The 15354-nt window shown below is 43.6% G+C and overlaps 1 protein-coding gene across 2 annotated transcripts in view; it reads left to right on the forward strand.

The window, feature by feature from the left end:
* The window catches only part of ube2j1 (ubiquitin-conjugating enzyme E2, J1), a 105021-nt gene that overhangs the window by 79398 nt on the left and 10269 nt on the right, over positions 1-15354 (forward strand). For both annotated transcript variants that reach the window (XM_030127811.1, XM_030127812.1), the window contains one exon: positions 10199-10330. In XM_030127811.1, the coding sequence (XP_029983671.1) occupies positions 10199-10330 (132 nt within the window). The remainder of the gene's footprint in view (positions 1-10198; positions 10331-15354) is intronic.

Here is a 15354-nt window from a genome sequence, read left to right on the forward strand (position 1 = left end):
TCTGAGGTGGTGACCAGAATGGAGACGGAGGTGGTGAAAAAGTAACAAGGATTTATTAAGTAAATTAACAATAACAAAAACACAAGAATGCTGAAAACGCCAGCCAGGAGGAGCAGGGCAGAGCAGGACCAGACCAGGCCAGACCAGACACCAGCAGCACCGAGACCAGACCGGAGCAGACCGAGAGCGTGTAGACCAGGCCAAACCAGAGTGAGATGACCAGAGAGCCAGCCAGAGAGCCCGAGAACCAGAGAGCCAGAGAGCCAATGATCATCCTGGGCGAGCTGCTTAAATAGGCAGGCCTTGGCTGCCACAGGTGTTACCCATCACGAAATCACTGTCTGCAAAAGAAAACTGACAGTGCCCCTAGTGCCCGGAAGGTGCGGGGCCGTCACCCCCCCCCCCAAAAAGAAAGGGCCTCTCTCCAAGAGGACCGACTGCGAGAAAACAGGTTAAACAAAACATTCACTCAGTAACAATTTTGATTTGTATGCTTACCCAGGTCTCTTAAAACCAGCACCAGCTTACCATCCTCATCCAGCCACCCAGCAACTCCGGCGCCTGGAGAAGCACTTTAAGAGTGAGAGGGACAGGTGGAAGCAAGCGGGTTAAGAGAGATGGGGAATGAAATCAAAAAATCAGGCTCGAGACAGAGCATCCGCCACAAAATTTTCAGAGCCTCTAATATGGCGAATGTCTAAACTATATGCCTGTAAAAACAGGAACCACCGCATCAGCCTACAGTTCGGACAGATCAAAGAGTTCAAGAATGTGATTGGGTTATGATCAGTGTAAATGATCAGTGGGACACTACAGTCCAGATAGACTTCAAAATGCTGGAGAGCCCACACCAGAGCCAGAGTTTCTTTCTCTATGACTGAATAGTTAATCTGGTACCCATTGAACTTCTTTGAAAAGAAACTAACAGGATGTTCAATGCCATCACTTCCTGTCTGAAGCAGCACAGCACCTGCTCCTACGTCACTCGCATCCACGTGCAGCTGAAAGGGCTGATCCAAACGGGGAGCCGCGAGGACCGGAGGAGAACACAGAACAGTCTTTACGCTGTCAAAAGCCTGCTGACAGGAGTTGGACCAGATGAATTTTGCCCTCGCCTTTAACAGGTCTGTCAAGGGAGCAACTATGGTGGAAAAATTTTTACAAAAACAACGGTAATAACCGACTAAGCCAAGGAAACGCATGAGTTCCTTTTTGGTGGTCGGCACAGGATAGTGGGAAATAGCCTTCACCTGGTGACCCAGTGAGAGATTATTATTATTATTCAGCATTTCAGAATTTTTCAGTCTGCCACACAACATACTTTCATCTGGTGAACGGACTTCATCATTTTCTACCACAGGTGTGACATTTACTGAACACAACTCAGCGGCAGCAACAGCAAGCACAGGTGTTGCGTCCTGCTGTTGCGCACTCCCCCCGCCCTCAAAAGACTGGAACTCACGGGGGTGGTACGGCTTCAGCAGGTTAACATGACACAGCTGTTTTTTCTTCCTACGACCTGGAGTGGACAGTAAGTAGTTCACATCCGAAGTCCGCTGCAAAACTGAAAATGGACCCTGAAATTTAGCCTGGAACGGTGAGTTCACCAGCGGTAATAAAGCCACAACCTGATCACCAGGAGAAAATACCCGAATTTCAGCTTTCCTGTCATATAATCTTTTCATTTTACTTTGTGCACAGGCTAGATTTCCCCTAGCCATCTCCACAGCCAAAAGCAAACGACGTCGAAACCCTTGCACATAATCAACGAGAGACTGAGGAGGTTCAGACGGAACCACAGAGTCACGGAGGAGAGTCAATGGACTGCGAACTGCGTGACCAAACACCAGGTCATTCGGACTGAAGCCAGTGCTCTCCTGCACCACCCCTCTGGCAGCCAACAATAACCACGGCAACCCCTCATCCCAGTCCTGATCCAACTCTACGCAATAACTGCGCAACAGAGACTTAAGGGTTTGATGGAATCGTTCTAATGCACCTTGGCTCTGTGCATGACATGCAGAAGCTTTATTATGTTTCACGCCTAGCTGTTTAAGAACCTGTGAAAATAAATTTGAGGAGAAATTTGTACCCTGGTCACTCTGAATTATTTTAGGGATTCCAAACACTGAAATGAACTGTTTTAAGGCTTTAACCACAGCCTTCGCAGTTATCGTGCGAAGCGGATAAGCAGCTGGATACCTCGTTGTCTGACACATCACGGTGAGTAAATAACAGTTACCTGATTTGGAACGTGGTAATGGGCCACCACAATCAACAATCAGGTGCTCAAAAGGTTGGGCCGCAACTGGAATCGGAGCTAAAGGAGCTGGTTTAATGGTTTGATTTGGTTTACGTGTAATTTGACACGTGTGACATGATTTGATGTAGTTTGACACATCCTTTTTCATACGGGGCCAAAAAAATACTGAAGAATGTAGTTATAAGTCTTGTGAACCCCTAAATGTCCTGACTGATCATGAGAAGTCCTAAGCACCTCCCCCCTGAATTTTGAGGGAACAACAACTTGAAACACCGGTTCACCAAAGAAACTGTCACAGTGGGGCGTCCATTTACGCACCAACAGGTCATCCAACAGTAAATAACACTGAGCCGCACTGTTCCCTTCAGTAGCTGATAGCACCTTATGCACAAGCTCACAGAGAGTCGGATCAGCACGCTGTTCTGCGATCAGCTCACTACGGGAAATAGACAGAAGTGAGTCAGGTACAGCAAAAGCACATGTGTCACGGACATCCTCACAATGCTCCGCCTCAGACTGATTTTTACTCTGAGCGCGAGTAACCACACATGCCGGGTACACCTCAGAGTCGTCCTGGATTGACTGTTCAGGCATTTCGGGGACAGATGGAAAAAATGTCACAACTGGGGAAAGCGGAGTATCAACCCATACCCTGCTACCAGCCAGGTCATTACCCAGGATAACATGCACTCCGGGAACAGGCAGGGCAGGACGCACCCCCATAACCACCTCACCTGTCACCAGCCCACAACTAAGATGGAGTTTATGAATGGGAGCAGGTATGACCGTCAAACCCATTCCTCGGACCAGAACGAAATCTCCAGTGGCTGTGCTGTCAGAAAACAGTAACACAGAACCCAGAATAAAAGAATGGAATGCACCTGTGTCACGTAGGATTTTCACTGGAGTGGAAACATCAGCGCCCACCAAAGACACATGACCATCTGAAATAAATGCAGAAAAATCAGATTGCGCCAAACCACAATCATTCATAGATTTAACGTCGCTACAGGGCACACAGGAATGAACCTGAATAGGATCGATACTGACCCTACAGGTGTCCACAGAAACAGAGTGTGTCACAGGAGCAGCCAGAACCACGGGCTTAACCTGCGCATTTTTACCAGATCTGCGTGGACATTCTGCTTTCCAATGGCCCCTGCCTCTGCAATAATTACAAACCTTAGAGTTAGTTGGAAAACGTGGTGATGCGTCCTGCTTCCAGGACCTAGACCCAGCCTCCCGTTGTCTACCAGACGAACGGAACCTGCTGTCCTCAGGGTCTACACCACCATTAAACTGACGGCCTCTGTGCGTCAGCACGTACTCATCCGCGAGCGCAGCCGCTTCGGTCACAGTTTTCACTTTGCGCTCGTCAATATGAACAGCTATGTGAGGAGGAACAGTGTTTTTGAATTGCTCCAAAACTATCAAGTCACACAGTGCTTCATAAGACTCAACACCCAATGACAAACACCACCGATTAAAGTGTGTAATTAAGTCTCTAGCAAACTCCATATGAGTCTGCCCACTGTGTTTTTTGCCAGGTGCGGAACCGCTGACGGTATGCCTCAGGCACCAGTTCATATGCCTTTAACACAGCCTTTTTGACAGATCCGTAAACTTTACTCTCTGCCAGACTCAGAGCAGAATACGCTTCCTGCGCCTTCCCTGTCAGGACGCACTGGAGCAGCAGTGTGCGCTCTGCGTCAGACCAGTTCCGGCTGTCAGCCACGCACTCGAACAGAGAAAAAAATGTGTCTGGGTCCCGCTCACAAAACTGAGGGACCAGACGTAAGTTAGTAACCACATCGAAACGCGGAACCTCAGAGGACTGAGTAGGACCGGGTCCACTACCCTGACTTAAACTCAGTCTTCGTTCATCCAGATCTAACCGTTTAAGCTCCAGCTGCAGTAAAAGCAACCTTTCCCGCTGCTCAAACGTTAAGCCTGCGTCTTCCACATCTGAGACAGACACAGCACCAGAATCTACGGTCAAGCCAACCTGAGGTTTAGACCGGAGAACCCCGCTCTCTAACAGATTGCCTTTAATAATCTGTCTCATAACGACTTTCTGCCGCTTATCACCGACATCCAAATCAAAATGCTCAGCTACTTTAACCAGTTGCTCTCTGGAACAGCTGTCTAACCACTCCTCTGAAGGAGCAGACAGGAAGTCTTCTACCGAGGCCATTTTAAGTCAACCTACCAGAAAAAAACCACTAAAACTCACCTGAAACTCCTGAGCCAAAAGCCAGAACACACCCCACAGCCACCGCAGCCAGTCCCTCTATCTGCCTAGCAGAAACTTCTCTAAGCTCCTCCCTAGTCTTCAGCTGTCTACTGGTGGTGGGTACTTATGCACCCGCATGCATAGTGAAGCAACCGGATAAACGGCGACTTCAACTAAAGCATCGGACGTGCTCCCGAGACAACTGCTCTACCCACGGTCAACACCACCTAAGAAAGAGCCCCCCCAGCGAATTCCAAAGGGGAAGACGCTCTGAGCCTACAGGGACCAGACAGCAGCGACACACCAGTGTGAAAGGACATGAACAGAGCTCAGAGTTTAAACTCAGCTGAACATTAACAAAACACACATCCGGCTCGCTCTACACACAAACAGACTCACCTCAAGTCTCCAAAAGCAGACAGATTGCGCACACATGCACAATGAAAAAACACACCCGACCGCCACGTCACGTGGACAGTACTACAACCAGTCATTCACAAAATCATGTAGGCCCCGCCCACACGGCAGAGACTACCGCTAATGAAAAAATGAATGAATCAAACAAACCTCCGCTTGTCACATGGACCAAGGACCGGACAACCTCCACTCGTCATGTGATCAAGGAAACCAAATGGACGAGCCCCCACTTGTCACATGATCAAGGAAACCAAACGGACGAGCCCCCACTTGTCACAACCCGGCTCTGAGGTGGTGACCAGAATGGAGACGGAGGTGGTGAAAAAGTAACAAGGATTTATTAAGTAAATTAACAATAACAAAAACACAAGAATGCTGAAAACGCCAGCCAGGAGGAGCAGGGCAGAGCAGGACTAGACCAGGCCAGACCAGACACCAGCAGCACTGAGACCAGACCGGAGCAGACCGAGAGCGTGTAGACCAGGCCAAACCAGAGTGAGACGACCAGAGAGCCAGCCAGAGAGCCCGAGAACCACAGAGCCAGAGAGCCAATGATCATCCCGGGCGAGCTGCTTAAATAGGCAGGCCTTGGCTGCCACAGGTGTTACCCATCACGAAATCACCATCTGCAAAAGAAAACTGACAGTGCCCCTAGTGCCCGGAAGGTGCGGGGCCGTCACATTTGTGTTTTGTCAGACAGCGTATTTACACTGCAGATCGTCTTGGCTCAAATTAAATGAAAACTCAGAAGACTGAAAAATGAAGAGGAAGAAAAGAATCCGTCCAATCAGTAATGATCATTTTTTGATGTGACATGACTATGACTTCCTTCATACAGAACAACATCTATGTTTTCACATTCATCTGTTTCTCTGTGCTGAATATTAGTACATGCTCATGTGCTTCTATGAAGCTTGTCTTGGTGTCTGTTAGGGCTGCACGATTTTGCCAAAACATAAAATCCCGATTTTTTTCCTCTAAAAACTCGTTTTTTGATTTCGATTTTTGGGTAGAACTACAAAAGACAACAGAAGCCAGCATGCCATTTTTGTGAGCAGCCCACAATGCAGGCCACTGCTCCCTACCTCAAATCTGTGATGGTATCACGTGATGGGCCCACAGAAGTTTTATTTTTCTTCATCAAATCTTTACTGAATGAAGTAGAGTATACAAACAATGTATACAATAAGAAACTAACATAAGTTTGCCAGGGGGAATACACTACAATACAATGTCCAAATCAGACCAAATACTGATACCTTTTGTTTCCAGATTTATCTAACAGCTTTGAATAAAGTTCAACATCTTTCAAAAAATAAATAATATTTGGTTTTATGTCACAGAACTTACATTTGTGAATGAAAAATTTAGCAAGTAAGAGAACTAAATTAATTGTAATTTATTTTTTTTCCTTTTTGGGGTATCTGGGCCCACAGAAGTGGCACCAATATAAGACAGGCATCAGTCATGCATGCGTGGACCACATAAGATGAGTGATCCCCATGCAGTTATATTTGAATTGTGGGATCCGTGCGTGAAGCCATGGCTTATATTGGTATCACTACTGCAGGCTCATGAGCAGATTTGAAGTCCAGTCATTACATAGATTTCTGTGAAAGACTGCTGTCACAGATAGAAGGAAGAGCCTACAGTAGCCCGGTGGCGCGCGGTAGGGAGGCATGAGAGAGATGACATCGATTTGACGATTTTCCTTTTTAAAAAATTGTCCTAATTAAAAAATCTGATTTCGATTTAAAATCGATTAATTGTGCAGCCCTAGTGTCTGTTTTGTGGTGGGAGATGGTCAGTCGATGCTTAGCTAGTTGCTCAGTTGTCTCCATCCATGATAACACAACACACTGATTTCTGTCAATCATCGTGCTTGTTCCTGACTTCCTCAGTATTTCTGCTGCTCTTTTACAACAAAAACTACCTTTACCTTAGAAATGCAGTGAGCGAGTTAGAAAATGACCATCTCTCAGTACAACATGCATGTCATTCTTTTACAGCAAATGTTGAAATTATGTACCTTTGAGTAGCATTTTCAATGAAAGAACATACACTGCAATTACACACTTAAAATGGTGTGTTTCAACAAAGACGTATATCTTTATGGTGTATTCATACCTGGAAAGTCCTTTCGTCTTCTTATTTGATTCGAATTGAATGCAGACTTTGTTTTTTTTTGTTTGGGTCGGATCACATTCTCATTACACTTTTTGCTAGTGGATCAAAATTTGTAAATATAAGCATGCATGTGACAACTGCTGTGACTACTGGCATTGAACAGAAAAGTTGGGGGCAGGGTCAATCAGAGATGGCAGGTGTTGATGAAAACGTATGTGCAGGTCCTATGTGCAGTTATCATTTTCTGAATATGTATTATATTTTTATAGACACAAATTTATGAAAATAATGTTAACTGTCAAGAACATCTCATTCAGAGCCAGTTTTGTAATACGGGCATCTGACCAAATGTCAATGACACATTCAATCTCCTCATTGGTCCACGTCTGTCCACGGCTCATGGCTGCTGCTATTAGCTCTGACTATCCGTGTGGCTTGGCCACTTCCAGCACTCATCAAGCACAAAAAGGCGCATGGTTCCTTGGTTTGTTTTGGCTCGAAGCTGGTTATATTCACACCAGAAGTGAACTGGCCCAGAGACCATTTGGAAGTGGAGTCTCAGTCTGCTTGTTTGATTCGAGTCAGAGTTCGGTTAAGTTATTTAATTTCATGGACATGTATGCCAGTAATGTCAGTGTTAACTTACTATAGGTGATATGACATTATCCACAGGTGACCAAATGGAACAGACCATCATAGTGAATAAATTGCAGATTGATCCCTGTGACGTAGGCTGGCCGTTTAGCGGTTGGAGGTCAGTGAAACGAGGAAGGAGATGGCATGGTCCACAATTTTATTTTTTTTTTATTTTCAATAATACCTATTTCCAACAAAGTGCAAGTGCTGAAAAAGTGCAAATGCCAAAAAAAAGTGCAAGTGCATATGGAGGTTGGAGTAGCAGTGTCTTCTCCAGCAGCAGAACCACAAGTGATGAAAACAGGCGCCCTTTTATACTGTTTTGCTAACTGGATAAAACCACTACAGCGCCACAGGGGAGTTACAAATCTACATAACTTATTAAAACTAATCTAAAACCTCCATAACTAAAACCCACAACCTTAGCCTATCTAAAACCCAAGCTATATATCTAAAAACTCTAAATCCAAACACTAAAGTTAAATAAAAACCCATAAACCAATAAAATACACCTCCTGGCTCCCCCACACATTTCCCTGCCTTGGTCCAGGCCGGAACCTTCTTAAGGGCTGTTGTTCATGCTTGGATTCTTTTTGCTGACGGACCTGGACACAAGGACAGGGTAAGTACAAACACTCTAAAACACCATTCACTAAGCACTTTTAAAATCCACTCACACAGACACTAAACTTAAATATTGCACATTTACATTGCACTGCTTCTGTTTGTGACCTAATTTATCTCCTTTTCTCCAGAGCCAAGCAATCATCAATTAAAATACAAGTACCACTGGATGTAAAAACTGAAAAGGAAAGACAATAAAAATCAATAAACTACTTTTAAAACCAATCATGTGCAATTATTTTTTTGTGCAAGTATGTTTGTTTAAAGTGCTGTGCTGTAAACTACATGTGCAAGTTAAAGTGCTTAAGTGAAAAAGGTGCCTGTATTCATACTTAAGTGACAAACGGCTGTTTGTCACAATCCCACCATTTTGTTTACACAGATGTTCCGGAATAAACGTGAAATATTTCCGTAACAGAGGTGCTGTGTAAAAGGGGCTATAGAGAGGGTTTCTGCCCCCCAGGCTGAGGCAGAGAGGTGGTTGCACAGTAGAGGAGCTTGATAGTTGAATACTCTAGCCCCTGTCCTACTTTTGGAGATTTTGGGGACCACCAGTAAGCCTGCATGTTAAGAGCATAGTGCTCTAGATTGTAGAGAACTAAGAGCTCTTTCAGATAAGTAGGTGCCTGGCCGTGAAGCGCTTTGTAAGTGAGGAGTATTTTAAAGTATATCCTAATTTTTACAGGGACCCAGTGCAGAGAAGCCAACACAGGAGAAATATGTTCACTGATATTAGTCCTAGTCAAAACACAGGAAGCAGCATTCTGGACTAACTGAAGCGTCTTTAAAGTATTTTTGGGACAACCTGAGAAAAGCAAAATACAATAATATAACCTGGAGGTAATAAATGCATGGATTAATTTTTCTGCATCATTCTGTGTTAAAATATGCCTGATTTTATAAGTATTTTGATGATGAAAAAAGGCAGTCAGAAATCGGTTTTATGTTTGAGTTAAATGACAACATCCTGATTGAAAATAATGCCTAGATTCCTCACAGTGGTTTTGGGCTCCAAGGTAACGCCATCTGTGGTAACCGCTTTGTTGGGGTTGACAGTTGGGGGTTAGGGTTATGGGTACCCTTTTGCTGGGCTCCATGGGACCCTATTTTGGAAAAAATGTCAATATCAGTCAATGGTGAGAGACAATTTTGGATCCCCTTGGAATCATGACATCAATTACATATGTATTTGTCTATTTAAATAAAAAATTTTCAGTAAAAAAAGTTAAACACAAAAATTACAGTTTATTGTGAAGATAGTAAAGTACCACAGATGCCAACAGACACCTGTAGGACTGTCACATTACCACACTGGATTGTGTTCTCCAGCATGAGTCAAAGAGGATTAAAGGAGGTGAGAGTAAATGCAGGTCTGATCTTCAGCAGCTCGGGACAGACTGTGGACAGAGAAAATTAGGGGAACATTTACAAGAGGTTTGAATGTGTAGTCTTTCCAATAACATATGTTCTCAGTCTGAGTCTTCAACAGTTTTAGAAGAAAGTGATTTTCCTAACTCTAAACTTTTCTTGCAAAAATTGAAAAAATGGAAGTAAATGGAGTGCACATCTCTATGTCCACAGGTTTTCATGTAACTGAATTTCAATACCTAGGTTACATGACATCAGAAAGTAAAGTATGTGTACCTAGGTCAAATCTCCACTCAGACATAATGAGTATAGTTGTGAAATAAATCAGATAATTTGTTCCCTGAAAGTCCAAGGCCCCACAGTTTCAATGTATAACTGGTAATTATTCAGAGCAAAGTGAACCAGTATTAGAAAACCACAGTGATACTTTATATACCATGTTATCAGCTGTGATCAGTGACTGTTTAATGAAGGTCTTGGTTTCCATTTCCAGCTGCAGCTTTGAGTTAATTGTTTGTGTGTCCGTACAGGCAGAATCCAGTTTATCCAGACAGGCCAGTGAGTGCAGAGGGTCAGGAAATGAGCCCCCCACACCCCCCCAGGGAGACACCACTAGGTCTGCAGGCCCTGAACATGCTGACAGGTCCGCCCTGGATGAACAGGTAGGTTGGATGGCGCTGCTGCACAGATCCCAACCAGCCTCCAGTGTGGACCCCAGCAGCAAATTACATAATTACATAATACTATTGGAGACATTTCCCACAGCATTCTGCTCACCTGTCCTTCAGTCTGAGTTCATTACAGTAGAAAACTCATAGAATTACTTGAAAAATCAACCAAAATATGTAGCTGCAGCATGATCAAGATAATCGTGTAATGTGAACAGTTCCAGTCAGTTTAGACTGGGGGAGTTGTTGTTTTCTGACTTCTAGTGAAGTCATATCAGGAGAGCATTTGAAAACACCTATTTAGAATCTCCATGAAGCAGCTAGTAGAAAGATATTTGCTTTTTTGTGTGAAGCCAGAAACCTAATTTGTCCTGCATGTGTGAAAAGACAACTACTTCCTGGGCCGGATCTATCAAAGGTTTGCGTGTATTAAAATGTGTGCAAACTCATTGCACACGCAAAAAAATGTACAAACTGATTTTCTAACAGTGTGCAGTAAGAGTTGCGTCTTTCAAAGGTGCAAAATAGTGTGTCTGCATCCAGTTAGTACATTTGTCACAATGAATATGCAAGTTGGGGCATTTCAACACAGTTGTGCGTGTGCTGGGAGAAGAAAATATAAATTTATTAATTTAGCACACGCAAAGTGATTTATCAAACCCGAAAGCAATTTTGCTCACAGAAACTGCGTCTATATTTAACATGTCTCAAAAGGAGGTGCAAATGGTTTGGATGTGTAATTGCACACTCATGGCTGCGGTTTGGGGACATCAAAATGATGGAATGAGAGGCAGAGAACGCATTTTTCACCCTCGTGTTAACATTTTTGGAGTGACGGAAGAAAAAATAATTGAGACATATGCACCCCCCACCCACCCCCACACACTCACACACAGACACACACTTTACAGGACTTTTTTCCACTCCTGATGATTGTGATTAAAAATACGCACCGACATTAGGCTACAGTGTGACAAAATTATGTGCGTGACAGTCATTCAATCCAACTATCCCCCCAACTATCTGTGTGCGCGCGTGCGCACACACACACACACACACCCTTTTAAAATGAAAAATAAATGAAGGAATGAATGAGTCATGCAATGCCTTCTATGACAAAACTCCTCCAACGTCACATTTCTGTGCGTCTGGATCATTCAGCACACTGTTCCCATTAGTGCTGGTGTATCCCAGAGCAGTTTTTACAGCATATTGTCTCCATTAGCACACGCAAAACCCTTGTTTAAATAGGGCGGTCTCCAAAGCTTTGCACCTGTTGTAATTTGCACAAGCAATCTTGGTAAATCACCCGCAAACCGTGGTCACACCCCACACGCAAAATTCTAGATTGTGCAAGCAAATTAGTACACACAAATTGGGATCTTAGTAGATTCGGCCCCCTGTCACTAGTAGTTAACTACAGTGTTGGGAAATTAAATAAAGTCTAATGTTAATGTATCATTTTGCTGGTTTTATAAAGTAGATAGAAATAGAAGTTGCTGGCCAAAGAACGTATGTTGACAATACCTGAAACTGAATATAGACAGACGGACTGACTTTTTTTACTTATTTTATTTACTTTATCTATTGATCCCAAACTGGGAGATTGTACTGCAGCAGTATGACAATACTAACAGGACACAAGAATCATAAATACAACACACATAGAAACACACTATACACAATACATTAGAAGTATAGAAACAGAACTGGTAGAAAATCTGAACAATAAGGAGCAACAATAAAATGTAATGTGTAAATGTAAAATGGAATTTTTCAGTAAGATGTTGGTGCATAATTAACAAAGTGCACAGTGGAAATATGTTTATAACCAGTTTTTAACATTAAACAAAGGTGAGTTTATCGATTACCTGAATCTGTCCATTCGACAGAGGAACTGCAACAGTCTGTTGGAGAGGGTGCTCCGCTGTCTATCCAGTGTATGGTGGAGAGTGTGCTCCATTGTCTATTCAGTGTGTGGTGGAGAGGGTGCTCATCATTGTCCGTAATGGATACCAGTTTTCTAAGCGTCCTCCTCTCCACCATGGTCTCAAAATTGTCCAACATGAGACCAATTACAGAGCCAGCCTTCTTGATGATTCTATCAAGGCTGTTGGTATCGCTGGCTCTGATGTTGCTGCCCCAGCAAACAGCAGCAAAGATGGCACTGGCCACAACAGACTGATAAAAGATCTCCAACATCTTATTGCATACGCCGAAGGATCTAAGCTTCCTCAGAAAGAAGAGTCTGCTCATCCCCTTCTTGTACAGAGCCTTCAGTGTTAGATTTCCTGTACAGTCTGTTGCTGATCACCACATCCAGGTATTAGTAGTCCTCCACCTCCTCCACAGCCTCCTCCTTGATCCGCAGCGGCTGTGAACTTTAGGCTATTTTTGGGCTATTTCTAAAAGCCTTTGCCTTCTAAATGTGATTTAATATGTATTGAGACATGAACTACCTTCCTCCATGCCATGGACAGCACATAATTCCATATCGTATTTACACAGTACTAAATCACATTTAGAAGGCATAGGCTTTTAGAAATAGCCCAAAAATAGTCTAAAGTTCAAAATGTTCTTTTATCCTTTAATAGGCCAAAAAAGCTGAGACACAATATAATAGACAGCTGTGGTCAATTGAGCATTCTCCTGAGTTTACATTCACTAATTTTGGAGAAAAGTTGATCATTGTTCATCCTTAATTATTAATATTATACATCATAGTTTTAAGATGATATTAGACTCTCATCGGGTGAAATGGCTGAAAAAGTGGTGGGATTGTATGTCAGTGGAAGTTGTACATAGATCATTGTTGGATTATCACACATTCTTGTCATACATGTTTTTATGAAAAATCTTTGCCTTTTCTAAGAAATTTAAAAACTGGATTAAATTCAATAGCCTAATAATTCTTTGTCAAGAATCGATGTCAGCTGCTTCCTGGGCGCTGAGCCCCCCCAAAGGTCAGATCCTAGAATTGCTCCTGTTCTCTACCAACCCAGTAACCCCCAAGCTGGGTGAATGGCTCCAACAGACACCAGGAACAACATCAGAGATCTCTGTCCAAAAGAGCACTGTACAAAGAACAGCTAAGATCCTGCGCAGAAATCCTCAGATGCCCAGGCCTCTGGTGGAGGACCAGAGCATGAAGGAAGTGTAACACAGTTTATTTTAATGTGTGTGTGTGTGTGTGTGTGTATGTGTGTACACACACACAGTCTTACATGGAGCTGTTGTCATGCAATCAATAACTGTATTTCTCACATTGTTTCGTTTAATTAATTATATGCTTCATCACCCACTGACATTTCATTGAGCTCCTGAATAATTTCTAATGGAATAAAAGGAAATGATTATGCATACTGTGCCACACCATGCAGGCTGGAACGGCTGCACAGACTCAAGCTGTGAAATCAAGCAGCTGCACATGAGCACTGTCCCTTAACGTCATAGTGAACGTGTTGTAGAAGCTCAAAGTCTGTGTTCACATGGCTTATTTTCACCAGTTTAGATGATATAGCTAAGAGGATTGATTTTTGATGCCGGGTGCTCCCTACAGAAGCACAAAGAGGAGGCCAGTTTAGATTAGTGTTTGGTCCTTCCAAGTTTGGATAAACTGAGGAGGGCCATGGCAAAAATAGAACTCTCCATCTGCCGTTGAAGTTGCAAGAGAAATGAGATGCGTAGGTCCATGGTGTCCCACACTGCCTTAGAAGTACAGAGAAATTTATGCTGTTTACTGGGTTTCCTCAGGTTTCTCCTCTGGACTCACTCCACCTGCACTGTAATTGGTGCGACTTTAGAACAAATGTCTTACAGCAATCATTCCTCCATGTATATTTCCACAATTTGTGTAGGCAGTTCAGAGACAGACACTAGCATGGAGAGCATCCAAAATCAAATCAAATTTTATTTATATAGTGCCAAATGATAACAAAAGTTATCTCATGACCAGGGTGTAAAATTAACACCTGCCAAGCACCAATTGCGGGTAAAAAACTTGTTTGGCATGTAAAACAAAAACACACACTCACCAGTGGCCAATGGAAAATTTTGAATCGCATGTGAGAACGGCTGGCTTCCGCAACTCGCCTCGGAGAGCCAGTTCCTCGGCACTGCGTATGGGTTCAGCGGAGACCTCCCACGGAGGAGTTTTCCCCACCCCTCCTCCACGAGCGTCCTGGCGATCAAGATCGAGACTCCACGTCTCCCCTAGGGGCCCGCGAGACGGACCCGTCCACACCCTGGTGTGGCAGTACCCGGGTCAGGTACTCACGCTCTGAAAAAGCGATCAAATTGATTTTTTTTACCCAGCTCTAGTATTCATAGAGCATTCTAGACAAATGTCCCTGGTCTGTGGAGTTACCATACTTTCCGGGCTATAAGGCGCACCAGAATATAAGCCGCACCTGACTATAAGCCGTGGCTGACTTTAAGTCACACCTGACTATAAGCCGCAGGTGTCCACATTGTGACATGAGATATTTATACAGAAAGATGGTAAACAGAAAGATTATTTAAATATTTATTTCCATACCTTCACTGCTTTTTTCCCAAACAGTGCTTGTAACACGGCAGTAAAACAGCCGGAACACAGCTGGTTCAAAAACCAGAAAAGTAATTGATCTCTATCTTCATCTTCCTTCTGCTCATTGAAACCACTGCAGTCATCTTCTTCAGTGTTGGAGTTGTACAGCCTCAAAGGTTCCATCACACACCTTCTACGTCTCTCCTCTGTTGTTACTCAATGGCACTTGCGTGCAGCAGCTCTGTTTCCTTCTTGGACAGACACATTGATTGCTTTTAACTTAAAAGCTGCAAAATATGCATTTCTTTGTGTGTTTTCCATGATGAGGGTTTGTGCACGACACGCAAAATGATAGTTAAAAGTTAAGATTAAAACTTCTCTTCGCATCACCTCTTCCACCTGTCTGTCTCACTTTTGTGCTTCCTGCTAGACCGCCCCCGGTGGCCGTTAGCCCATATAAATCTATACTCGAGCTGCATCGCCGTATAAG

Source organism: Sphaeramia orbicularis, chromosome 24 (genome assembly GCF_902148855.1).
Source record: "Sphaeramia orbicularis chromosome 24, fSphaOr1.1, whole genome shotgun sequence".
In the NCBI taxonomy this organism is placed as follows: Eukaryota; Metazoa; Chordata; class Actinopteri; order Kurtiformes; family Apogonidae; genus Sphaeramia; species Sphaeramia orbicularis.